This window comes from Fukomys damarensis, unplaced genomic scaffold, assembly GCF_012274545.1.
Source record: "Fukomys damarensis isolate Sample0158 unplaced genomic scaffold, DMR_v1.0_HiC HiC_scaffold_33, whole genome shotgun sequence".
Lineage (NCBI taxonomy): Eukaryota > Metazoa > Chordata > Mammalia > Rodentia > Bathyergidae > Fukomys > Fukomys damarensis.
The window spans coordinates 56,367,373-56,393,625 of record NW_022900945.1 but is presented as its reverse complement, the minus strand read 5'-3'; the positions used below and the strand labels follow the sequence as shown (position 1 = coordinate 56,393,625).

The 26,253-nt window shown below is 48.2% G+C and overlaps 3 protein-coding genes across 20 annotated transcripts in view; all 3 read right to left on the bottom strand.

The window, feature by feature from the left end:
• Window positions 1-8,230, bottom strand: part of Tpm3 (tropomyosin 3) — a 30,470-nt gene extending 22,240 nt beyond the window's left edge. For 8 of the 17 annotated variants that reach the window (XM_010643958.1, XM_010643959.1, XM_010643963.3 and 5 more), the window contains exon 1: window positions 121-340. In XM_010643958.1, the coding sequence (XP_010642260.1) occupies window positions 121-252 (132 nt within the window). In that variant the 5' untranslated portion in view covers window positions 253-340. Of the gene's footprint in view, window positions 1-120; window positions 341-7,371; window positions 7,498-8,013 lie in introns of those variants that run through there. The other 9 variants (XM_010643950.3, XM_019210596.2, XM_010643949.3 and 6 more) reach the window with 4 other exon arrangements.
• A 5,714-nt stretch (window positions 8,231-13,944) lies between these two features.
• Window positions 13,945-19,854, bottom strand: CUNH1orf189 (chromosome unknown C1orf189 homolog). Its single transcript, XM_010643944.2, has 4 exons — window positions 18,422-19,854; window positions 17,961-18,001; window positions 15,024-15,153; window positions 13,945-14,369 (listed from the first exon to the last, which is right to left on the bottom strand). The coding sequence occupies exons 1-4, from the start codon at window positions 18,452-18,454 to the stop codon at window positions 14,268-14,270; spliced, it is 306 nt and encodes a 101-aa protein (XP_010642246.1). The 5' UTR covers window positions 18,455-19,854; the 3' UTR covers window positions 13,945-14,267.
• CUNH1orf43 (chromosome unknown C1orf43 homolog) overlaps window positions 19,850-26,253 on the bottom strand; it is an 8,428-nt gene continuing 2,024 nt past the window's right edge. Inside the window, exons 3-7 of one of the 2 annotated variants that reach the window (XM_010643945.3) lie at window positions 24,346-24,463; window positions 24,113-24,166; window positions 23,048-23,214; window positions 22,907-22,965; window positions 19,850-20,207 (exon numbers count right to left, since the gene is read on the bottom strand). In XM_010643945.3, the coding sequence (XP_010642247.1) occupies window positions 20,012-20,207; window positions 22,907-22,965; window positions 23,048-23,214; window positions 24,113-24,166; window positions 24,346-24,463 (594 nt within the window). In that variant the 3' untranslated portion in view covers window positions 19,850-20,011. The remainder of the gene's footprint in view (window positions 20,208-22,906; window positions 22,966-23,047; window positions 23,215-24,112; window positions 24,167-24,345; window positions 24,464-26,253) is intronic. The other variant, XM_010643947.3, reaches the window with a different exon arrangement.

Below are 26,253 nucleotides of genomic sequence, written 5' to 3'. Positions count from 1 at the left end.
CCGCAGGGAGCCGAGCCCCACCCACCCTCGGGCCCAACTTAGTGTCCGGCCCTGCCAGCTCCAGGAGGAGGGAGCCTGTTCCGGGCCGGCCGCTCCCCCGCGCGCCTAACCCTCTCTTACCTGTTCCCGAGCCCGCCTTTCTCCCTCCACCTCCCGCTGCAGGCGTTCGGCCCTCTCCTCTGCATCATCAGCTTGCTGCTGAAGAACCTGGATCTTGCGTTTCACCGCCTCGATGGTGGTGATCCCGGCCATAGTGCCCACCCAGCTGCCTCTGTCTCGAACCGGCCTCCTCAGTCCGGCGCTGCCGCCGCTTCTCGCCCCTACTTCCGCCTGCTCCGCCCTGAAGTACCGGAAGCCCCGCCCTCCGGAAGTGACGTCGCCACCCCGCCCACTGCCAGGCAGGCGGGAAGGAGAGCCGGGTGGGCTGTGCCCGCTGGGCGCGGCTGTCCGGTTGCCCCAGGTGACCGCTCCGGGCCAGTTTTCCCTTTGCAGTAAAGCGGGGTGGGTTTGGGAAAACGGGCAGCTGCTATGATAACTGGGAGGCGCCTCGAGGTGTGGCTCTTTGGGCCGGGCAGGAGGCGCCCAAAGACTGGCCCATTCTCAAGTATCGCGCTGCCCGTTACGCTCTCGCGGTTGACCCTGTCTTCCCGCCACCCCTTACCCGTCAGGCCGGGCATCCTGTGTCCTCTTCACTGTGAACACCTTGTGAGCCTCGGCTTCCACGCACCCCGCCACAGACGCCAAAACAAGCTCTAGGAAAAGCCTAAGAGACTTTTTGGGAAGTCAAGGGAACTACTGGGGTGGAAGAAATAGGCAAGTTGGCCAAACTCTCATTCTGCTTAGCATCAGTATAAACTTAAGCGTTCTACTTAGAAATCCCGTCTGTCCAGTCACTCCCCACCATCACCACCACCTGGGGTGCTGTTGATTGAACCCAGGGGTGCTCCACCACTGAGTTATGTCCCCGGCCTTTTCTTAAAATTTTACTTTGAGGCAAGGTCTTGCTAAATTGCCCATTCTGGCCTTGCACTTATGATCCTACTGCCACAGCCTTACCAGTACCTGGGATTATAGGTGTACAACTCCTTATTTGAGTCAGCCCCCTAAGTTAACCTGCCAGCCCCCTCAAACCTCGGAATGGTTCAGATCTCGGTAATTCAAACATCACTTACAACCAGGCATGGTGGTGCATGCCTGTACCCACCACTTGGGAGGCTGAGACAGGAGGATGGCAGGGAATTCAAGGCCAGCCTGGGCTACGTAGTGAGTTCAAGACCAACCTGAACTTCATAGGGAGACCCTGTCTCAAAACAAAAACAAAAACGAAAACATCACTTACAACCCCACTTGTAAATAAATGAGTAAGATGCCCAAATTCTATCCTGTTACCAAATCCTTTGTGAAACAAGATGGGAGTGCCTGGAAAACTACTGTGGAGTTGAACCTCTATCCTGTGTTACAATTTTCACCAATTTCACCGCCTCTGGAAACCCCAGGAAACTATGAGTTAGAAACTGCTCCTAAATGGGAAGAAAATGTTCAAAGGAGAAGGGGAACAAGGGAGGGGGGAGGAGGAAAGGAAAGAAAGAACAAGAAAGAAAAGAATAGAAGAAAAAAGTGAAAACAAAGCCTTTGTAAATAAGGAGGGGAAGAGGAGTGCTGGGAATGGGAGAAGAAAAGAATGAAGATGCATCAGGTGCAGTTACAAATTCCCTGTGAGGAGTGTTGTTAGGTATCTCTAAATTGTACCAATAAATGTTTTTCTTCAAACAAGAATTTTGTTTTGGTTTTTTTTTGGGGGGGGCGTTGAGACAGGGTCTCACTATGGAGTTGAGTCTGACCTGGAACTCACTATGTAGCTCAGGCTGGTCTCCAACTAACAGTGATCCTCCTGCCTCAGCCTCCTGAGTGCTGGGATTACAGGCATGCGCCACCACGCCCAGCTAAGAGTTCTGTTTTGTTTTTGTTTTTGTTTGTTCGGGGGTTTTTTGGTACTGGGGATTGAACTCAGGACCTTGCACTTGCGAGGCAGACAGAGGAACCACTGAGCTAAATCCCTGGCCCTGTTTTGCTTCAAAAAAAGAAGAAAGAAAGAAAGAAAAGGAAACTGCTCCTACAGGCATACCATGCAGGATTTCTGGAAGCACGACGGTAAAAAAACCTGAAATTTCTATCTTCCCTCTCCTTCTCTGTACTCCTCCCACCTTTGCAGTAAGTAGTAAAGATGTTTCTCTTCTGGTGCAGCTCTCCTTTCCCTTAGAGAATTGGGCCATATTGCAGGACCTAGCATTAAGAACCCTGACCCCTGAAAGGATTAGTGAGACCAAGCCAGTCACTGCTGTCAACTCCCGGTCTGGTCCCAAGGATGTGCCCTCCAGAGGAGTTCCTTCCTCTCACTGGAGACTCTGAGCAATGAAAGCATTTCAGAGGAACAGCCGAGACAAATTCTTCTCTCGGAAACCTGTCCACTTTGATGCCCTCAGCATCAAACATTGGGAGGGAAGAGCAGAGTTCTGACTCTCAGTAAACTCTGCCCTCACGGCCTAAAATGTTTTTCCAAATCTTTCTGAGGCCTCACGGAGGGACTGTGGGGTAAGATGTCGTCATCCAGGTACTGATCAGCAGGGGGCACTACAGCACCTGCCCAGCCTGGTGAAGAGCCAGAAGACCTCACAAACCAAAGGGGCTCACACACAGCAGATTCCTGAGGCTGGTAGGTTCGAACAGGCAATCTTGTCTTGATCCAGAGGCAGGTGGGATGACTCCTCAGAGTCTTTAGAAGCATGGCTAGGCAGCCAGGGACCCAATGCTATTGTTTTCCTGGTGACAAACAATGCCATGCAATATATCAACAGGTGTGCATCTCCGTACCTGGCCCTTTTCGACCATCTCTCCCAACCCCTGTTCTTTAAAATGGTGCTATGAAGAAAAAGAAAAAAATGGAAACAAAGTCTTTGCAAATATGGAGGGACAGAGGGGTTGACGGGAGGACAGGGGAGTGAGGAAAAGATAGAACCAAGATACATCATGTATAGGTACAAATTCCCAGTTACGAATGTCAGCATGTTATGTACCTAAAATGTACCAATAGACAATGAGAAAGAACTAAAAAATAAAATGGTGCTATGCTGTGACTTTTATGTCCTAAACTTTGTATTCCCATATGCCCCTTTTCTCTCTAAACAGCTTCTGATTTCATCTCAGAGGGCCTTCAATCTGCTTATTGCCATGGGACTGTTAGGATGGAGCTATCTTCATTTAAACCGCCATCAAGGGTGCAGTGTGTATCTGGTGCTGCGGATTGAACTCCGTGCTGCTGAGCTACATCCCCAGCTCCCCTCCTTTTTTTTTTTTTTTTTTTGAGAGTAGCCCTGAATTGCTTGGCCTTGAATTTTTGCTCCTCCTACCTCAGCTTCCTCATAGTTAGCATACAGGTGTACGTTACCATGCCTGGCTCATGTTTGTATACTTGACCACAATTGGAAAAGTAATATTAGACAAACCCAGTGAAGAAAAAATGTTTTCATCCACCAGGAGTGGCGGTCCATGCATGTAATCTCAGCACTTAGGAGCCTGAGGCGGGAGGATCACCATGAGTTTGAGGCCAGCCAGCCAGGGCTCCATGGCAAACCCTTGTCTGAAAAAAAAAAAAAGTTGAGAATGACCTTGCCATATCTTTCCTTTTCTTTGTTTAGGCAGTGCTAGTAAGTCCTACATTTTCTTTTCTTTTTTCTTTTTTTTTTCTTTTTTTTTTTTTTTTTTTTTTTTTTTTTTTTTTGTACCAGGGATTGAACTCAGGTCCTTGTGCTTGCAAGGCAGGTGGCAGAACCACTGAGCTAAATCTCCAGCTTGTCCTACATTTTTTTTTATTTTGTCCTACATTTTCATAAAAGCTTTTCACATAATCAGAACCACCTGTGTAAACATACAGTTAGTTGCTGACTCCTTCTGCCCTCTCCTTCCCCTAACAGCTTTTTGCTTCTTTATTAATCTCAAAGACAAAAGCTGAGCTGTCCACTTCTCTTGTGCTGGACAGGGCACCTTCCCCACAAAGAACTGCTGCAGACCCTTCCAACCTTGCTCACTGCTTGGAGCCATTGTGCTCCTTACCTTAGCACTTTCCTCAGTTGCTATAAATACTTCCCTTCCCTTCTCTGACTCTTGAGGCTGGGGGTCAGTAATTGTCTTTGCTTTTGTTTTTTTTGTTTTTGTTTTTTGAGACAGGGTCTCACTATGTAGTTGAGACTGATTCACTATGTAGCTCAGGCTGGTCTCGAACTCACAGCGATCCTCCTGCCTCAGCCTCCCGAGTGCTGGGATTACAGGTATGAGCCACCACGCCTGGCAGTAATTGTCTTTCAAAGCTTATTATCTAGTAAGTATTTCTGGCTTTATGAGTCATGGGGTCTCTGGCACCTACTCTATTGTGAGGAGAAAACAGACAACATGAGAGTGAACAAGCCTGAGAGTGAACGAGACTGACCACGCTCCAGTAAACTTTATGTACAAACGCAGGCCATGGCAGGATTCATGCCACAGTGGTGACTTACAGGGAAGAAACCTTTTTCCCTGCTTCCATCTAACCTGGCCAACAGACCTTGGCCACGACCTTGTGCTCCTGCTTCTAGATCTGGTCTGTATCTCCAAAGGTGCTTACTGATTTGGCAGGAAAGCTAACAAAGGGGAGAATAGTTAAATGAGTTATTTTTATTTACTTTGGTTTTTTTTTTTTTTTTTTTTTTTTGGGACCAAGGCGTCACTGAGCTACATCCTCAGCACAAATGAAGTTTGCTTTTTTTTTTTTAATTGTTGTTGTTTTCTTGGTACCGGGGATTGAACTCAGGACTTTGTGCTTTCAAGGTAGGCACAATGCCACTGAGCTAAACTCCCGGTCCACAAATGAGTTATTTTTAAAACCAGCACTACATCTTTAATGGTTCTTGGTAGATTCCTGTATAAATATGAGGAAGCTTCTTCCACATGAATGAGTAGACCATGTTTGTGTAAAATATCTTAGAAGAGACAAAGTTTGTCCCCATGAATTTTTTTTCTTTCTATTTATTTATTTCCCTTTTTTTGATTTTTTTTTTTTTTTTTTTAGTACCAGGCATTGAACGCAGGACCTTGTGCTTGCGAGACAGGCAGTAGAACCACTGAGCTAAATCCCCAGCCCTGCTTTTTCCTCTTTTTTTTTTAGACAAGGTCTTGCTCTGTAATTCAGGCTTGCCTTGAACTCATTATGTAACCCAGCTGGCCTTGAATTTGTAGAGATCCTCCTGCCTCAACCTCTCCATTGCTGAGATTACAGGTATGCAGCACCATGCATAGCTAGACTTTTTTGTTCTTTTTCTTATTCCTGGTACGTGTTTCCTCGAGCCTGATACTGTTTCAGCCTGAAGACTTTTCCAGGAAGTTGTTACTCAACACCTTACATGGTTGTCCCTAACTTGACTTTGTTCTCCTTTGTTAGTTGCTAGGCAACTGTAGCAGGCTACTAAGCATTTACCCAGAGCCCTGAGCATAACTTACAGGTTTGGATTTTTGTTTCATTTTTGTTTCTGTTTGTTTGTTTTACAGTTTTCCAAGAAGGAAGACTATAGTTTGAGATGGCTGAAATTCTTAAAAGCCGAGTGTATATAATGTGTATTATCCAATTTGTGTTTCTAACCACTAGTATCATATATTCAAAATTTCCACTTCCCTGAGCCATCGAAAGTGATGGAAAATCAAAGAGAAAATCAGAAACCTGATTTTTCTCACAGACAGCCTGTGAGAATCCATGTTTGCAAATGGTCCACTAGGTTCTAGCTATTTTCCAACACCAAATATGATTTTAAGCATTTCAGTCAGCCTCAGGGTCCTACTTATCTCTGTTAACTCAGTTTGCTGAAAAATGGCTGTATTCTCATCCTCACTGAGCTGTTCCTTTTGTCGCTCTTAAGATTCCTATGGGGACTTGTGAATGGTGGTGCATGCCTGTTAACCCAGCACTGGGAGACTGAGGCAGGAGGATTGCCAAGAATTCAAGGCCAGACTAGCTACTAGTGAGTTCAAGCCCAGTCTGAACTACACAGTAAGACCTTATCTCAAAAAAAAAAAAAAAAAAAAAAATCCTATGTCCTGGATTGTAGCTCAGTGAGGCTCTGGGTAGAATCACCAGCAAACTCCCACCAAAAAATATTTCTATGGTACTTATTTTCCCCCAAATACTTTCCTAGCTAGTCTCTCATTAAATCTTTGAAGAAAATTTCAAGGTTGAAGTTGAAGGAAAGTAGGTGATTATAAGATAATATGGAGTGGGAAAAGCTGTGTGGCCCAGCCTGGTTTCAAACTCACAATCCTCATAGTCAGCCTCCTGAGTGCTAGCATTACAGGAATGTGCTTATTTCATTTCCAAAAGGAGAAACCAGCCCTACAAAAGCTGGGTAATTTACTTGTCACAGGGCGAGGGCTGGTGGTAGTACCTTTCTGCCCGAGTTTCCTTTTTAGTTTTTGTTATAGCCCACCCTGGGAACCCTTCTGCTGTTCTATGAGTCGTGCTGCCTAGGTCATCCGCATGACATAAAGGCAGACACCAACTTGGACCAACATAATCAACCCAGATCCGGCCAGGGTCAGCGTGACCTCCATTTCCTATTGTGAAATCTGAGCTGGCTTTGTTGGGCAGTTCAGAGATGAGATATTCCCTATTAATACACAAGTCCACATGCCGGACCTGGTACACAAAAGCTAAGAATGTGGCGTGGGGGAGGAGGTGGGGGACATGACGGCAGTCTGCACTTGGAGCCCTCTCCCTTTCTCCAGGTCCTGAAAAAGATAAATTCTTGGGGGTGGGGGATAAAAATGAGACTTCTACATGCCTGCTATTTGCTATTCATTTTTATCTTGCTGTGCTGGGGATTGAGCCCAGAGTTTCATGACTGCTAGGCAAATGCTATACCACTGAGCTGCATACAGCTCCGGCCCCAGTGCATGTTGCTTAGTGGGGAGAAGGGGGTCTGGAGACTAAAATCAGGGCACTCTGCCACTGGGCTACATTGCAACCTTTTAAAAGATTGTTATTCATTTATTTCAAGAAAGGATCTTGCTAAGTTGCCCGGGCTGGGCTCAAACTTGCCATCCTATTTTAGCCTCATGAGGGTTGGGAGTATAGGTGTGCACCACTTTACCTGGCCCCAGCAGCTCTTTGAGAAGGAAAACATGTGCCATCACCAGGGTATACCAGCATGTGGTCATGTGCATGGCGTATGGGGGTACACATGTGTGTTCCATGTACAATGACAGTGTCCATGTCAAAGCATGTTTGGACTGCAGTGTGAGAGGAAGATCAATGTGTAGAGCCACCCGCAGCCCCATCTCTCCTATACTCACATCAGCTGCTTTCTTCTCTGCAAGCTCCAGCTTCTCCTGGGCATCCTTCAGAGCTTCAGAGTATTTGTCCAGCTCATCTTCTGTCCCTTTCAGCTTCTTCTGCATGGCTGCTAGTTCATCTTCCAGCTACAGGAGCCAGAATCACACACAAAGACACACAACACAGCCATGCGGACTTGGACTCCGGCAGACCCGAGCCCTGTCTTCCCAGCCACTTTCTGCCCACTACTGTGGGAGTTATGCAATGGCTTTGACCCGTGACCCTTTAATCTCTGACTTTAACATGACCAAGCCATCATGAGTTCTCATCCGGGACCCTGGGGTGACAAGTATCTAAGGGTACAGATGTTTGTGGCTGTATTTAGAGGAGATGGTGAATGCTCAACTCTTACCTTGTCCTCTAGAAGGCAGGGGTTCTTCTAGAACATGGCCCACTTCGGATGCACTGTGGCCCGGGAGGAGCCACTGACTTTCCCAAGGTCACACAGGGAGTCTGAGGTGGGTACCCTAGATCCTCTACTAACCCTCTGAGACCAGGGAGTCCCTCACACCCAAAGAAGTTGCTGAAACTAGTGGTCTCCTTGTTTTAGGAAAACCCCCTTTTACCTCGTGGTCTTGAGAAAGGCCAGGGCCAGTGCCTACCTGTTTACTTCTTTCTTCCGCCTGTTTCTGCTCAGCCTCAGCTTGCTCTGCCCTATCCAGAGCGTTCTCCTTGTCCAGCTTCAACATCTGCATCTTTTTCTTGATGGCCTCCATCATGGGCAGCAGCTGCAGGTGGTTTCACCTGTAAACGCTGGACAGCTGGAGAGCAGGGCAGGAAAAGAGGGCTGTGCCCGAGTGCCCAAGCTCCCCAGAGCAAGCCTTTATCTGCGCTTGCAGCCCCACCTCCTCTTCCGAATAAGGTCTTCGAGCTCCCTCTCCCCCACCACGGTTCTCCCAGCAGGACACGGTGTGGGCGAGATGAGACAATCAGACGCACCGATGGCCTGATGTCACCAGCAGAAAAAAATGGGGGAACAGCTGAGCCCGATTTTAGAGAGAGAGGGCAGAGGAGGGAGAGGTTCTCCCTGCCCCTGAAACTTTGCACGCACTCTGAGGAGCTCTGTGGGTGGTTGAGAGGGGCAGAGACAGTGATCAGCCCAGACGGCTTAGTGAGGCTTCCTCTCCACGCGAAGCAAAACAAAACAAAACAAAGGTGCAAGGGCAGGAGCGGGGAGGACATCGAAATAGGAAGGGTGCTTTGGCAATTCTAGGAGGGCCTTTTTCTTTCACAGGGTCCCGGTTGCCCTTCGGCTCCCTCCTTGCTCTCCACTAGGCCGTGTTGGATGCTGACCAAACTCTGTTGGTTGAGTTTAATCTCTTGATTTCAGGCAGCTGGAGCACAGTGAAGAGGGGAGGTCAGCTCTGATCCTTGACAATTCCCCGAGATCCGCAGTTCAAATTGCTGTGCTATTTTGGGAGTCTCGAATTGGCAGAGAGGTGTCGTTCCTTTCCCCCAACAGCCGTGGGAATAGAGCAAGAGGGTCGGATTGGGATCTGGAGGCCGTCCCAGGGGATGGATTATGGGGGACCGACTAATCCACACATGCCCTCTGTTTTCTCATGGTGATCTTAAAATAGAACTTTTGTGCCTATATGGACCAAGTCTATGTGGTTCTGTGCTCTGTTTTCACGCTCTCTCAGCTCTGTAGCCACCACCACCCATGTCATCGTCATCATAACCATCATCGCCAACTCTGTTCTCGCAGTTTAGTTCCAGGCCATGCTCATTTCTCCATTTGCTGCCTTCTTACTGACAGGTGGCCGTGAATCCCCATCCAGCGGTGCCAAGAATATGTCAGGGGAGAGGTGGGCACCTTTCAAGGTGACCGGAACTATTAGGGAGGAATATAAATGACCCTAGTTGGTCATAATGTCAAGGCTGGTTAGCGTAAGCCTCAGCAATGTGGGAACTAAGACACTCACCAGGCAGAGGGCTGAACAGAGCTGGAGTCCATTCGTGACAGCATCTAGTCGCAGGCTAGCAGCAGTAGATTACCACTGGTAGGCCAGGCAGGTGGACCAGATGACCTAGGAAGGAACACAGAGAGATCAACGACCTCTGCTGTGGAGACCAGCCAATGCCAGGGACCAGGGAACAGGGGAGTCCCAGGGAGAGGAGGCAGAGAATAATGGGGAAGACGAGGGGGGAAAACATGAGAAGAAAAAGAGACACACCCATTCTAGAACTAGGGGACAAGCTATGGAACGATTTGATCCCCAAATTACACCTCTCCCATTCCCAGACCCGTCCTCCAGGTTAAGGCTGAAATCTACACTAGGTCGCTGGTCACGGTCCTGAGGGGTCCTGGAGAGAAGTGGTTTGGCAAAAATGACAAGAGCCCCAGAGCTGCTGAGGTTAGGGTGGAAGAGCTGGTGGTGCTGAATCACCTCCTACTGTAAGAATATGTTTGACATTTAGTTGGTTCCTAAGTAAACAACCCAATATCAAACATATCACACAGAAGCAGGCCGGCGAGTGCGGTGTCATCTCCTTCCTCCTCACTGCCGAGAAAGGCGCTGGCAGACACCAGGGCCCACAGGCCCGCGTGGAGCCCGATGCTTGGCAGGCACTGACCCTGCCCTCGCCTCTCGCTCATCGCCCTCTGTGCTGTCCCGGCCTCCACGCCTCCGCGTTGGCCCACAGCAGAATCCGTGCCAGGCGGAGCTCCGCACCTGGGCACACATTCCCCAAAGCCCCGCGCAAAGCTTTGCCCCAGTGCCCAGAGGATCAGCTGTGCCAGCGGCTTCTCATCAGATTCGCCACCTGCTGTCTTCGACACCATCCCAGCGCCCGAGGCTTTCCGGGCATGAGGGTGGGAGGCTTGCATGCCCTGCTTTACTTTTCCAGCGCTCCTGACCTTCCCAATACCCTCCCACCTCAGCACCCGCCTGCTCTTACATGCCACCAACAAATGGCATGAAAAGTTTTGAGGTGCTGACGTCCTTCCTTCTGCTGTCTCATCCCGGCTCGCCTCCCCTGGTCCTCCAGGCAGCCTCTGTCCAGTCTCCATCGGTTGTGCAGAGCAGGAGAAAGCACCGTCTCCCCGGCAGACTCCGGCCTGGCGGAATCAGAACCAAGGCTTTAGGCCGAGGGTGAGAGAGAACCCCCTGAACCGGAACGCTGGCCGCGGTCTCTCGGGCTCCCCTTGTCTTCCGGCCGGCACAGCCGAGGGTCTGCCCTCGCAGCGCTCTAGCCTGGTTCCCTTCATGGCCTTCTTCCCTCGGAGAACTGGGTCCGTTGGGTGGCATGTGGCGGGCAGATGCTCTCACAGTGACAGAAAGGAGCCCGAGTTACAGCTGCGCCAGGGCTGGGGGCCTCAGTGGGAGTGTGCGGCGGGAGGAGGGCAGGGCTCCGGCCGGGCCTGTCCCCAGCCTGTCCCCAGCGCCCTTGTCCCCCTCAGTCCGGACGCACACGCCCTTCCCCGCTCCAGCCCTGCACTGACCTTGATCCGGACGGATCGATCGCTCACCCCAGCCCCAGTCAGTTCCTGCCGTGGGGCTCTTTCCTCGCAGGGAAAAACGGACAAATGGCGAGCAGGGCCTGAGGTAGGGAGCTGTGGTGGTGCAGCGTGACCTTGTTTTCGTGGTCCGCGAAGAGGATGTGTCTGTGTACATAACGTCTGCCTTCTCGCCGTCCCTCCTTACCCTTGACTCCCAAGTTCTAGTTCCCTCCTTTAAGAACGGCACCACACTGGGGGACCACAGGCTGCGGGGGAACAGACTGGAAGGGGCCCGGCAGAAATCCACCGTCCCTGGGGTCCGTGGCCCTGCGGGAGCAGAGGCGGACGGCGCGTCGGCGGTGCGGGGCAGCGGCTCTCCGGGGAGGAGGCCCTGCGAAAGCACAGGTACGGCAGGGCCTTGGCGGGAAGCCCTTCCGCTCTCTTGGCAGTGCCTCCCAGGGAGCCCCTTCGCGAGGCACAGAAGCGGGCCGGCGTTAGCCGTGGAGGGAAGCCCGCTGCCCCACTGCCGCTCGGCAGACCCGACTCTCCCGAGCAGAGCTGACGTGATGCGACCAGACAGGGTGTGCAAAGTCCAACCTGCCAATCCTGGAGCCCACTGGGCAGTGACAAGGCCTGCGGTAAAGGGCCAAGGTCAGGTCTGGGGCAGAGGGACGGGGCATCCCTGAGCCCAGATGAACAGAGCAAGGAGGAAGACAGAAACAGAAGAGGTCAGCCAAGGAGTGCGGCTGGAGGGAAGGGCCTGCAGGTGATCGGTGAAAACAAAGGGAAAAGCTACCCCCGCGGCGGGAAAACACTAGTACAGTTCTCTGTACACTCCATTTATTTTTGCATTTTTATTTATTTTTTGGTACCAGGGATCGAACTCAGTATCTTGCGCTTGCAAGGCAGGTGGCGGAACCACTGAGCTAAATCCCCGGCCCTGCACACTCCATTTAATCCCACAGTGACTCAGTGGGGTAGGCGTGATGCCCAGTTTACACAGAAGGAATTACAGCCAGAAAATCAGAAAACTCACAAAGCCACACAGCCAGCGAGTGAGTGACAGAGCCAGGCTTAAAACCCAGGACGGAGACTGTCCTCTTAAGTCCAGGTTATACCACCGTGAAGAAGAAGCAGAAGGTGGCCAGGAAGACAAATAAAAGGTGAGATGAAAGAGGAGAAGCGAGTCGGACTGGATGTTTGGGGAGGAGAGGGCAGGAAAACAGACGGAAGGAAAAGAGACTCAGTCGTAGGGCTGTGGTCAAGACCCACACCATGGATGTAGAGTTTTGCTGCCTATAAAACACACTGTACCTGGGGCTGGGGATTTAGCTCAGTGGTTCCGCCGCCTGCCTTGCAAGCACAAGGACCTGAGTTTGATCCGGTACCAAAACAAAACAAAACAAAACAAAAAACCCCACAAACCAAAACCCACAAAGAAACACACTGTACCAGGCACGGTGGCTCATGCCTATGATCCTAGCCCTCAGGAGGCTGAGGCAGGAGAATTGCTGTGAGTTCAAAACCAGCCTAGACTACATAATGAGTTCAAGGCCAGCCTGCACTATACGTCAAGACCTTGTCTCAAAAAAAAGAAAAAAAGAAAAAAAAAGAAATTGTATCTGCCTTTACCACTGAAGGCCTGCCTCCTTCACCAACCTGCAAGCTCTTTGTTTTCTTTGGTGTAAGAACTCTCCAGCAGTTACTAAAGACGAGTGTCAGCCAGGTGTGGCAGCACACACCTGTAACCCAGCAGTCAGGAGGCTGAGGCAGGAGGATTGCGAGTTTGAGACTAGCCTGGGCTACCTAGCAAGTTCCAGGCCACCCTGCCTAACAGCTAAAAATAAAAGAGGACTGGGATGGGGTAATGGGAGCAAATGAACGGACATATGGGGTGGAGAGAAGCCGAAGGGAGGAGTCTCCCGAGTGGGAAATGAGGGTGCCTACTGTGCACCGAGCACTGGGCTTGCTCTGTCTGCATCTTCTCATGTAAACCTCAAAATGATGCGAGATGGGTGTGACTTCTCCTTTTCAGGAGTGGGAAAGGCTCAGATGGATGAAGCCATTTACACAGGACTCAGAGTTCGAGGCGAGGCCAGGAAGTGAGTCCACACAGAGCTGTAAGCCTGCGTTCATTATAGATACACACATGTACATACGTACGTTATGTGTATATTTTAAAGTTTTTGTTTTCTGAGTCTGGCTGTGTACCTCAGACTGGCCAGGAACTTGCTATGCCTCGAACTCGTGACGATCCTCCTGCCTGACGCTCTTCCTTTCATACTCTGCTGCCTCTGGAGCAGAAGTGTTCAGGGGCAGAAGGAAGAGGCTCTGACAGCTAGGAGATGAAACTGTGGTTTCAGGAGAGATGGAGACAAGCTGGGAGGAGGACTAAGGAAGGGCGTGCGTTTCACCGCGGACGAGTGAGCTATGGGAAGGAATGCAGAGTGTGGCTCCATCAGGGGCTCCCGCGAGGCCACAGCTGCTACTGGCCGCCCAGGCGTCACCCGCGTACGGCGGACCCTTCACCGGTACGGTCTCTGTGGCCTGTGATGTACAAGCTCAATCAGCACCTTGCAGTTTTTTTTTTTTTTTTGGTACCCGGGATTGAACCTGGACCTTGGGCTTGGGAAGCAAAACCACTGAGCTAAAACCCTTAGCCCACTTTTGCCCCTTGCAGTTTTTTTTTTTTTTTGGTACCCGGGATTGAACCTGGACCTTGTGCTTGCGAAGCAAAACCACTGAGCTAAAATCCTTAGCCCACTTTTCAGTATTTTGAATGCCTCAGAATGGAACGAGTGCTCTTTCCAGGGCCCACAAGTGCCACCAGACATTTTTATACCTGCTATGTTACCTGATGCCTGGAAGCATCTGAGTTTACAACCCTCCCACCTCTATGCAGGTAGGAATTCAGGCCCAGCAGAAAGAGGCTTCTCCAAGGTTTCTCAGTAACTGGACGATTCAACGCCTACAATCCAGGCTCCTGACACTCCAGCACCACCGTGCCTGGAGATTAGCTGGATTCAGAGCTATTCGTTCACGCAGAGATTAGTGAAAGAGCTGAGAGGCGGAACGTAAAATCCAGGAAGTCAGGAACAAATCAGGGCTAAGGGCTGACTGTGGTTTGAGTTTGATCTTTACATAAGAGGTAACTTTATTGTTAAAATAAAATAAACGTGTGGCACCGCCCATCCCTTCCCCCGCCACAGCAGCCTGCATCGCTCAGTGTGGCCACAAGGCGGCGGCGGCGCTTTTGTTTCCATCAGTTTCTGGGGATTGTTCCTAAAGGGCAAGGGGGTTGGCTGGAGTGAAGAGGCCAGCGCGGTGGGTCTGGGAGGGTAGTTCAAGGGGGCAGGACTCAGCGGGGCTGGACTGACAGGTCTGCTGAGGATGGAACAGCAGCTTCAGAGGCCGTCAGAGTCTCTCCACGTAGAACGCTTTGCCCATCCGCTGTAGCTCCTGCCGGTACTGCTCGTGCTCCTCCTCGAAGAGCTGGTGCAGGGCGGCCCGGCGGACCTGCGGTGCGGGAGAGCGATGCTGGCCCGGTCCCCGCCACCCACCCCCCTTGCGTTTGCATGATTTGGGCTTTCCTGGGCCTGTTCTTAGCTGTAAGGTCAAGCTGTAGCAGAGGCTGAACCGGTGGAAGGGAAGCCTTTTCGATTTTTTTTTTGTTTTTTTTTTTTTTTTTTTTTTGAGACAGGGTCTCACTACGTAGTTGAGACTGACCTGGAACTATGTAGCCCAGGTTGGTCTCGAACTCACAGTGATCCTCCTGCCTCAGCCTCCCGAGTGCAGGGATTACAGGCATGCGCCGCGACGCCCGGCACCTTTTTGATTTTTTTCTCCGTGAGTGGAGCCCCATATTCAGCAAACGTTTCCTGAGAACATAGCACGAACCGGGAATTCTGCTAGGTAGCAGGATACCAAGCAATCCGCACCCCACAGAGAGAAAGCTGGACTGAGAGGCAGGTGCACGGGGAGGCACTTTAGGGGACTTGAAGATGTGTCACTTGCACGCTAGGTGCAGAATCACTTGGTGAAAAAGAACTTTGGCACTGGCAGTGGAAGAGCTGTCGGGGGTATGGGTAAAACCCTGAGGTCAAGGAGAGGGCAAGAATGACAGGCCAGGAGCTGGGGGCCCAGCCGGCCTCGGGGCCTCCTGGAGCTCACCAGCAGCAGGTGTCTGTCAGCCAGCGCCAGCTCCTGCTCCATGGTGCCCTGCATCCGAAGGATGGCATACGGGTTTCGCCTCTGGCTCAGGGTTGTCTGCCACATGCAGTGAGTCCGCGAGTTCTGCCACCTGCCCAGGTATACAGAGGTGAGGTCGGACAGGTTGGAGTTGGCAGGGGAGACCGAAGCCCCACTGGTGAGCCTCACCACTTACTCAAAGCCCGTGCCATTGTCAGAAGACCGCAGAACCCACAAGGGGATGTAGCTCGGGGTGCAGTGCTTGCCTAGGATGTAGGAAGCTGTTCCAATCTCCAGGATGGAGATGGGAGGGGCTTGATAACTACAATGGATCAGTTTATATATTTCTTTCTGAGACAGGGTCTCATTATGTAGCCCAGGCTAGCCATCAATGTGCAGAGATCCTCCTGCCTCAGCCTCCTGAGTGCTGGGATCATAGGTGTGTACCTTCAGGCTCCACACATCCCAGACATTTTAATCAGAAGGTATTGAGGTAAGGCATGGATGTGCATTAAGTGTTTTTTTTCCTTTTTTCTTTTTTGGCAGTGCTATTTGCATGTGATGTAAGCACTCTGCATTGAGCTACAATGAGTAAACAAAATATACAGTGACTATTTAAAAAATTATTAAAGACACATTGTAATTCCCCTTTTCTTCAAACACACTTATTCCATTGTACTTGCCACTTTTTGTCTTTTTGTACCAGGGATTGAATTTAGGACCTTGTGCTTGCACGGCAGGAGGCAGAACCACCGAGCTAAATCCCTGGCCCCCTCTCACCTAGAGTTCAGGATGGCCTCAAACTTGTGGTGAACCTCCTGCCTCAGCTTCCAGTGTGCTGGAATCAGAGGTATGCACCACCACACCCATCTTATTCTTGCCACTTTCAGAAGCAGTTCTGGAAGTCTTCTTTTGTCTTTATTAGTCGATTAAAAACATGGTGAATAGGCCCGGGATTTAGCTCAATGGCACTGGCCAGCCTCTCCGATGGCTGTGAGTTGTTCATCTCCACTACCAAAACAAAAAGTGATAAACAAAAAAACCCAACAACAAAAAATACAGTGAAGCTGGGTGTGGTGGCGCACGCCTATAATCCCAGCACTCAGGAGGCTGAGGCAGGAGGAGCACTGTGAGTTTGACACCAGCCTGGGCTACACAGTGAGTTCCAGGTCAGTCTCAACTACATAGTGAGACCCTGTCTCAAAAAAACCAAAAACCAAAAACATGGTGAATGCTGCTGCCATGTACCATCCAAAAGAAAGGCACATTCATAAAAACACAGGGATTTAGCTCAGCAGTGTCACTGCCTGCCTCACAAGTGCAAGGTCCCAAATTCAATCTCAGGTATCAAAAAAAAAAAATCAATTCAGGACTTGGAGTCATAAGAGTGCACCTGAAGACACGAGAGACTTCCAGACTTGCTCTAGAATGTGGCAAGAAGGGTGGGATAACTCTTTGAAGAGCAGGGGAGTATTCTGGGGGAACAATGGTAATAAGTTTTTACTATAACAAATTTAAATTTTTAACATTCATTATATATTCTTTTCATTACATCATGTATGTCTCCAGCAACCCTTTTAATGCTTTTTATTTTTTGATTTAATTTTGGACACAGGATCACAATGTGTGGTCCACACTGGCTTTGAACTCATTGTTTGGCCCAGGCTGGCCCCAAACTCACGATCCTTCTGCCTCAGCCTCACCAGTGCTAGGATCACAGGTGTGCACCCCAAGCCAAGCTTTTTTCACTGTTTTTTTCTTTAAAAGCACAAAGCTAAACTGGGGGTATGACTGGAATCTTAGAAACTGGGGAGGTTGAAATAAAAAAGGGCTGAGAGGTTGCTCCGGGGAAGATCTAGGCTGCAGGTGTAGCTGTGGCAGTCTCCCAAGTCCTTTCACGCAGTCCACAGACATGGCAAGACCAACCACGTACAGTGGTACTAATTCGTTCCTTGATTCTGGGAAAGGTGGCCACAGTTTTCCAATGTAGAGTTTGTAAGCAAAAACACATTTCTGCCAAATGCTTCCATTTGCAAACTAAATTGCTCACAAAAATGTTTGTTGCCAGGCAAGGTGACGCACGCCTGTAATCCCAGCACTCATGAGGCTGAGGCAGGAGGATCGCTGTGAGTTCGAGAGCAGCCTGGGCTACACAGTGAGTTCCAGGTCAGTCTCAACTACATAGTGAGACCCTGTCTCAACCCCCCCAACAAAAAAGTGTTTTGTGAACCAAGGTACCACCGTAATTAGTCCTAAGCTGGGCAAGAAATACTTGCATTCTTCTGAAAGCAAAAAAATCTGCCAGGCATAGTGGTGCACACCTGTAATCCCAAGTCTTGAGAGGCCAAGGAAGGAAGAATGCCACAAGTTTGTGGCCAGTTTGGACTACAGAGCAACACCCTGCCTCAAAAAACCCCAAACAAAGCTTGCTCCTGTAAGAATAGGGACAGATGGAATAAATGTTATCTGTTAGGTACAGCGAGACTGCTCCAGCTGCTTTGAGAACAGGGCTGTTTCTTACCCCTTCCCGTTTTTTTTCTTCTTTTTGGTGGAACTAGGGATTGAACCTAAGGCCTTTGCACTGAGTTACATTCCTAACCACCCCACCTCATTTTTTGAGACAAGCTCTAAGCTGTCCAGGCTAGGCCCAAATTGGTGGTCCTCCTGCCCCAGTCTCCCAGTCCTGGGATTATAGGTGTGCACCACCATTCTCAGCTTTTTTTTTTTGGTATCAGGGATCAAACTTGGGTCCTTGCACATGTGAGGCAGGCGGTGGAACCACTGAGCTAAATCCCTGGCCCTCTCAGCTTTTTTTTTTTTTTTGAGGCCCAAGGGACAGCAGAGCTGGAGGTGGCTTAGGAAAATGAAGGTAGAAAGGTCAACCTGAAGGATGGGGGAGGCGACAGAAGCAGAGGTTACCTGTCAACCATCTTCTTAAGTCTCACCGCCCTCTGCAGAGTCTGCAAGAAGAGGAGTTGTTGATGTACCTCGATCTCCACAGCCTCCCTAACAGCACCCTTCCTGCTGGGTCTCTAGACCTCTTTTCAGTCAGTTTCCTAGGGTAGAAGGGAAGGAAGCTCTTTTTTTTTAGAATGGACCAAAGAAAGCAAGCATGCAGTTGGGGTGAAACACTTATATACCAGATATAGACTCTTGCTCCTAGTTCCTAATTATGCTGCTAGAGACAAAGGAAGAAAAAAGGCAGGTTTTTTTTTTTTGGTGCCAGGGATTGAACTCAGGCCCTTGTGCTTGCAAGGCAGGTGGCAGAACCACCAGTGAGGCAAATCCCAGGCCCCGAAAAGGCTCACTTCTGATAACTGCCTTGGAAATCTCAAGGGAAGCAGTCCTCTAGCCCAGCCCCTCCCTGTAACTCTGTACACCTCTTCTACTTCTGTCATCTTTTCTGCAGACATGTCTACAGCCTTGCTTGATAGCCTGAGAATCTCAAGCAGGCACTCCTTTGTTTGGTTCAGTCACCAAGGTTTCTGTAGCCATAGCAACATTCAGGCCTCCAAAAATGACCTGCTACAGAAGAGTTGATTGGTCACCTGGCCTGTTGCCCTGGAGACCTGAAGAGACTCTTGGTTCTCTGGCCTTCTATCAGTGACACAAGCAAACCTATGAGCAGGGGCCACAGTCTTTCCAGACTGCTTCTGTTAGGGTCCCAGAGAGTATCTGTGAGGTTGTGGGTCAAGCAATGTGCACAGTCCCACCATTTCCGGAGGAAAGCCTTATTCTCTGAGAATCTTTCAGTCTTCACCAACAGAAACAGCCCACTGAGGCAAGCGTGCCATTGGTCACCACCACTGCTCTATACCCCGCTGTAAAGACAGTGCAGAAAATACAGTGTATCATGTGCTTGTCTTGCTAAAAGACAACTATAACTCAATGAATCGTATGTTTCTTCAACAGTCTGTTTTATTAAATAATTTATAAAATCAAGCCATTCCATTGGCTAATTAGGGGAAACCATGCCTTCACACTGATTCCTATCGTGGAACAGACTATGCCAGGTTTTTTTTTTTGGCAGACAAGGTCTCACTACGCAGTTCAGGCTGGCCTTGAGCTATGTAGTTGAGGCTGGCTTCGAATTTGCAGTGATCCTCCTGCCTCTGCCTCCCAAGTGCTGGGAGGCGTGCGACACCACTCCTAGTCTAAGCCAGGTATTGGGAAGAGAACTGAATGGGAGTGTGAGGGCAGACCCTGGCTCACGAGGAGAGTTGTGTTAATGTTAGAACACACCCTGGCTTAGAGGGGAGGAGAGTTGTGTTAATGTTAGAACACACCCTGGCTTAGAGGGGAGCGCCAGGAAAAACCCTTCCACACACCACCACCCACTTCCTTACCCGGCGGAGGCACCACTGAGCGGAATCCCCAGCTCCCCCGCATCTGCTCTGCTTTGAAGTAACTGTTCAGTGTGTGTAGCTCAAGCTGGCCTTGAGTTTGTCATCTAGCCAAGGCTGCCCTTGAACTAAAAAATCCTCCTGCCTGACTCCCGATTGCTGAGATTACAGGCGTGAGCCACCACACCTGGCACCCTATCTGTTTTCGCCACCAGCAATGACTCTAAAACACCCTGAACCCAAACAGTTCCCGCTCAGTTGAGTACAACAGGGTAGATGCAGAAGACGCCTCACCTCAACTTTCACCTCTGAGATTCAGCAGCTGGAACAGGGTGGGTGAACTCTGACCAAAAATATGGTAAAAACTTTAAAGTAGGTCTGACAAAAACCTCTTAAAGAGGGCCAGGGATCTAGCTCAGTCGTTCTGCCGCCTGCCTCGCAAACAAGGCAAGGTCTCGAGTTTGATATCCAGTACCAAAAAACAAAACAAAACAAAAAACCTCTTAAGACACCTGAATTTAAATTCAGAAAAAAGTGCTATTGTGGGAAAATAGTCTCAGATAATGTTTTGCAAATGCCTACAGGAAAGGCCGGGTGGACCTTCAGGAAGTGGGCTCAGTCTGCGAGTCACAGGGTGCTCTCCAGCGTGTTGTAGTTGTCCTTGAAGCTCTTCAGTTCCAGAAAGTGCTTGGCACGCTTGCTCTTCTGGCTGGAGGGAAGGTATGTCACCTGGATGGTGGTGGGGGGGATTTCGGGAGACTGAGTCAAGTCCTTGGCTGCTGACTGGTGTTGTCGCTGAGAGCTCCCAACTCGTGCTCTGACCCTGAAGAACAGATGGGAGGTTACAGACTAGAACAGAATTCCAGGCTTATCCGACTCCATCAATGCTGCCACAATGTCCCGCCCAACAGCACAGAAAAGCAGGGAAACTAATTTCCCACTGAGTCTTTGTCTCTGGCTCGTGCTTTCTTTCATTACACTATGGTCCAACTCTGCTGATTCACCTGTGTAAGCAGCTAACACATCCCCAGTCCAAACAGCCTTGAAAACAAAAACCAAAAAGCAACACTAGGACATCACAATTGGTGACTTACAGCCACATGAATGACCAACACTCCCAGCATCCCCTGGTTTTGCAGGACAGGAGACTTATGGAGTCACAAAGGTAGTAAGTGATAGACTGGGGACTCAAACCCAACCATGTAAGATTTCAAAACCTATACTCTTTCACTATACCCACGGAACATTCCAAGAAACCGGGCATGGTAGCCTGTAGTCCCAACACTTGGGAGGCTGAGGCAGGAGGATGTCTGCAAGTTTCAGGCCGTCTGGGCTACACAATGAGTTCAAGGCCAGCCTGGACTAGTGAGATGGTCTCAATAAAAAAAAAAACATTTTAAAAATGATACTAGAAATTAAATTCAGGGTCTTACATGTTATGCAAGTACTCTACCCCTAAGAGACATCACCAACTCTACGATTTTTTTTGTTGTTGTTTTTTTTTGAGACAGGGTCTCACTAGGTAGTTGAGACTGACCTGGAACTCACTACGTAGCCCAGGCTGGTCTCGAACTCACAGCGATCCTCCTGCCTCAGCCTCCCGAGTGCTGTGATTACAGGCGTGCACCACCACGACCAGCTAACTCTACCATTTTATTTAGAGACAGGGTCTTACTCAGCTGCCCAGCTTGTCTCACACTTGCAATCTCCTCATCTCCATCTGCTGAGGAGCTGCAGTGACAGGGGCTGCACTACTGCACCCAAAGAAAGTCATGTACTTATTTGGTTTTTTGAGACAAGGTCTTGCTATGTAGCCCAGGCTGGCCTTGAGCTCACTACATAGCTGAAGGCTAGCCTCAAATTAGTGGTAATCCTCCTGCCTCAGCCTCCTGAGCCGGGATTTACTAGAGATAGAGCACACCTGGCCCAGAGAAAGTTATTTTTCAAAAGTGTAGTAAAATTCACATGATATATTTACCACATTAGCCTTTAAAAAATGCATACATTAGAGCTGGGTGTAGTACACACACTTGTAATTCCAGTAGTTGGAAGGCTGAGGCAGGAGGACTGCCAAGAGTTTAAGGTTGCCTGGGCTACACAGTGAGTTCAAAACCAGCCTGCATTAGAGAGAGAGAGAGAGATCCTGTCTCCAAAAAAAAAAAAGCAGGGATATGTCAGTAGTGTTAGGCACAGTCACTCTGTCCTGTATCCAGCCTCCACACTGTGGGGATTACTGGCATGGACCACCTTGCTTGGCTTCTGGAGGACCTTTTGCCTTTAGGACCTAGTTTATTTGCAGTGACAGAAAGAAGACAGGAAAGACATAGCCCTTGTCACCTGAGACAGAGCCGAAACGAACACAGCAGAAAAGATACATTCTTTTCACGGATGATAACTAATTTTTATTTTTTAAAAATGGTGAACACTTTATTTTTTTTTGATTGCTCTTTTTTTTTTTGGTATCAGGGATCGAACTTGGGTCCTTCTGCTTGCGGAAGGCAAGGTGGTAGAACCACTGAGCTAAATCCCTGGCCCTTATTTTTTTGAAACAGGGTCTTGCTATGTAGCCCAGGATGGCCTCTGACTAGCAGACATCCCCCTGCCTCAGCCTCCTGAGTGCTAGGACTGCAGGTGTACAGCACCAGGCCCAGCAAGGTAGCTAATTTTTAGTTTTAGATTGGCCTTTCTCTCTCACCAAGCACTTTCATTCTAAGCTTTGCATAAGCAATCTAATGATACTATGTTTATTACATATTTAAAACATTCCCAAGAAAAAGTGATTCTACTCCTATAGACAAGTGCTCAAAAGCTAAGTAATACCTTTCTCTTCAGACAGGACAACACCACTTTCAGTAGTAAAAATGGGTGGCATTTGACTCTTTCATTTTTAGGCTTATTATTATTTTGAGACAGGTTCTTGCTACGTGCTTCAGGATGGCCTTGAATTTGCTATATAGCTTAGGATGGCCTCAAACTCCTAGTGATTATCCTGCCTTAGCTTCCTGGCATCACAGGTGTGCAACACCATACCTGGCTAATTCTGACTTGTATCAGAACAAGACATACAGGACCTTGAAACAGAAGAAATCCTTTTATGTGCAAAAATTGTATTCTTTGCTAGATTATGCCAATCTTAACATTTTATTGGGATAGACAAAAATGCATACAAAGTAAAAAGACACACACTAAGCCTCTATGCTTAGCTCATATGCTACACTCTCATTCTTTTTCTTTTTGGCATGTACTAGGGACCACGGTCTTTGTATGATCTACATTCCCAACTCTGAGACAAGGTCTTAATTGCCTAGCCTGGGCTTGAACCTATGATCTTCCTGCCAGCATCCCAGGGTGCTAGGATCACAGATCTGTGCCACAGATCTGTGCTAATGTTTGCTGGAGACAATGCTAATAGTCTAGGAACTTGTGACATTATGGATTTTGTTCCCACTGCTTTAAAAAGGTCATTTCACTGCAGGACAGTGTAGGACTTCTAAACTCTCTAACCAGCCCCTTCAAACTCACACAGTGGCCAGCTCACTCAGGGCTTCCTGATAGCGGAGGTACTCACTCTGGCCAAAGACCTTAGGAAAGAGAAAGAAGAGTGAGGATCACAGTCCAGACTATCCTTTCAGAGACTGAAGGCAAAACTAGCTATACACTTACCCCTGTGCCATAGCGGGCTGTCTCATAGCCATCCAGCAGGGTGTCAATGAGGGCCTTGCGCACACCCTTGAAAGGAGTGCTAGTGTTTCGAAGATCTAGCAAGTAGGAGCGGAAATTCTTGCCCATTAAGGAACGAGGATGCCGGCCTTCAGCCTGGAATGGGATCTCTGAGGAGATAATAGCACAATATCATTTTCCAGTTTTTAGTCTTTCTAGTTAATTTCCCAACTTAGACATAGGTCTAATAAAACCAGTCAGAGATAATTTTTTTGGGGAGGGTTTTTTGAGACAGGGTCTCACTATGTAGTTGAGACTGATCTGGAACTTACTATGTAGCCCAGGCTGGTCTCGAACTCATAGCGATTCTCCTGCCTCAGCATCTGGAGTGCTGGGATTACAAGCGTGAGCCACCACACCTGGCAGAGATCAATTCTAGTAAAATTCAGAAGACCACAAGTATACAGTTGTGCCTGAGTGGCCACACAAATGTAAGTTATGCCAATGGCACAACATACCATTAACATCCTTTTTATTACCCTTCTTACCCATTTACTATCCTCCTTATCCATCCTGGCTTTAAGATAGAAATGATGTTTTGGTAGAGATAAAGCTTGACAAGTGGTCATAGAATGGGAAAGAAACACAAGAACCATCTAAGCAAGAAAAAAAAAAAAAAAAGAAAAAGCAGAAGTCACAGTCTGGTGCAAAGAAAGTAAATTACTGATTCGTGAAATTAAATATCTCAAAAGAACCTTAAAATCAGAAATAAAACCCCTCAGATGCTTTGGAAAGGAAAAATCTGCCTACATTATACCTTTAGGCAAAGAGTAACCCAGTACTCTCAGAACTCCAGGAAATTCCAGCTACCCAGGGATGCAAAATACCCTAATGTACTAAGTGGGTTCATCACTGTTCCCAGGGTGAGTTTTTTTTTTTTTTTTTTTTTTTTTGTACCAGGAATCAAACTCAGGACCTTGTGTTTGTGAGGTAGGCGGCGGAACCACTGAGCTAAATCCCTGGCCCTCCAGGGTGAGTTTTTTTAGGATCCTGTCAGCTGGCCCTTACCAGAGGCACGGATGGCATCCAGAGCTTTCATCCTGTACAGATAATTGTAGTAACCTGTTGAAAAAGACTAGTCTCAGACAGAACCTTCCAAAGATCCCCCAAGCTCCTAATATGCTGCCTCTTCACATCTAACAGTAACTTAGGAGCAACTTAGGTCTCTCAAAAGCTACTGATAATTCCGAAAGTGAAGGGATTCTGAAGTCCTGGGACTCTTCCAAGAGCTTGCCACATACTTTGATTTCCCTGAGTTTCCAGCTGTAGCAGTCTTGCATCATCATCTGCAAGGAGCTGTGGTTCATACTTGATATCCTGAACCCTGGATAGTCGAATATCAATCTCCTCTTTCAAGTCCTGTGCATGCAGAGAAAAGAATACACCATTATTTACCCTATATGCTGCCACTCAACAATCTGGAAATAGGGCAGAATATGTGACTAAGATGAAGCTGAGAAAAATCCTCATGTAACCAATGAAGTGACATGGCAAGATGCAGGAGTTTAATAAGGATAGGTTTGGATTCTTAAGCTGTGCAAAGTATATGTCTCTGAGCTAGATCTTTTTTTGTGGTGGTGGTTTTGAGGACTGAACCTAAGGCCTTCATACTGAGCTACATCCTTAGCCCTCCCTTTTTAATTTTGAGACAGGGTCTCACTATCACCTAGGCTGGGCTCAAATTTGTGTCATTCTGCCTAAGCTTCCCAGTGAGCTAGGATTACAGGTATGTGCCACCAAACCCAGATGTCAATCAGTATTTCCTTCACCCCAAAATATCTCCTTATACTCTTATGCAGTCACTCCTCTTCCTTCCAAGCCCAGGTAAGATATCCTTGCGTTTGTGCTAGAATCTCACATAAATGGATGGAATCATGGAGTATATATACACTCTTGTGAATGACCTGGATTTTTTTCACTTGGCATATTTTGGAGACTCATTACTTTTATTTTTTTGGTACTGGGGATTAAATTCAGGTCCTTACGCTTGTGAGGCAGGCGGGGGCACCACTGAGCTAAATCTTCATCCAAATTTTTTGGAGACTTTTTTTTTTTTTGGCGGTACTGGGGATTGAATTCAGGACCTTGCGCTTGCAAGGCTGGCAATGGTGCAATTGAGCTAAATTCCAGCCCAGAGATTAAATTGAATAAATTTCAATTTATTTGCACTTTTATCATATTCCAGAATGTGAATATATTACCATCCATTTTATTTTAATTTTTTTGGTACCAGGGATTGAATATGAGTCCTTGTGCTTTTTGCGAGGCAGGCGGCAGAGCCACTGAGCTAAATCCCTGGTCCTATTACCATCCACTTTAAAGTAGACTTGGATTAACAAGTTAAAAATCATAATCAATTCTATTATAAATATTCCTGTACATGTGTCCCCCTTACACACGAGCAAAAATTAATTTCATTCTTTGTTGTGATGCTGTTGACTGCAAGTACACAGGGTCCTATAAATGCCAGGCAAATGTTCTACTACTGAGATACAAATGCCTGCATGCTTTTTTTTCTTGAGACAAGAGTCACTTTGTAGTGCAAGCTGGCCTTGGACTCACTATAAAGCCCAACTGGGTCTCAAACTAAGGGCAATCCATCTGACTCAATCCCTCAAGACCAGCATGCCTGTATTCTTGAAGTCTACAATCTAGCAGAAGAGAAAAACACACTTTAAACAAATAGTCAATTAAACAAAAAAAATTTGTGGCAAATGTTATGTGGAAACATCACAGTTCTACAAGAAAATAGACCTACTTTGAAATAGCATTCCTAGTCCGGCATGATGGCGCACACCTGTAATCCTAACACATGGGAGGCTGAGGCAAGAGTATTGCTGTGAGTTTGAATCTAGCAGAAGAGAAAAACACACTTTAAACAAATAGTCAATTAAACAAAAAAAATTTGTGGCAAATGTTATGTGGAAACATCACAGTTCTACAAGAAAATAGACCTACTTTGAAATAGCATTCCTAGTCCGGCATGATGGCGCACACCTGTAATCCTAACACATGGGAGGCTGAGGCAAGAGTATTGCTGTGAGTTTGAGACCAGCCTGGGCTATATAGTGAGTTCCAGTTCAGTTTCAACTACATAGTGAGACCCTGTCTCAAAAAACCAAAAAAAAGAAAAAAAAAAAAAAAAAAAA

Excerpts from the sequence above, each read along its gene's own strand:
- CUNH1orf189 (XM_010643944.2), bottom strand. The coding sequence starts at position 18,454 with ATGTCTGCAGAAAAGATGACAGAAGTAGAAGAG. Across the intron at positions 15,154-17,960 it reads CTTAAGAAGATGGTTGACAG|GTGGCAGAACTCGCGGACTC; the intron begins GTAACCTCTGCT and ends ATACCTGGGCAG. Across the intron at positions 14,370-15,023 it reads CTGACAGACACCTGCTGCTG|GTCCGCCGGGCCGCCCTGCA; the intron begins GTGAGCTCCAGG and ends CCCGCACCGCAG.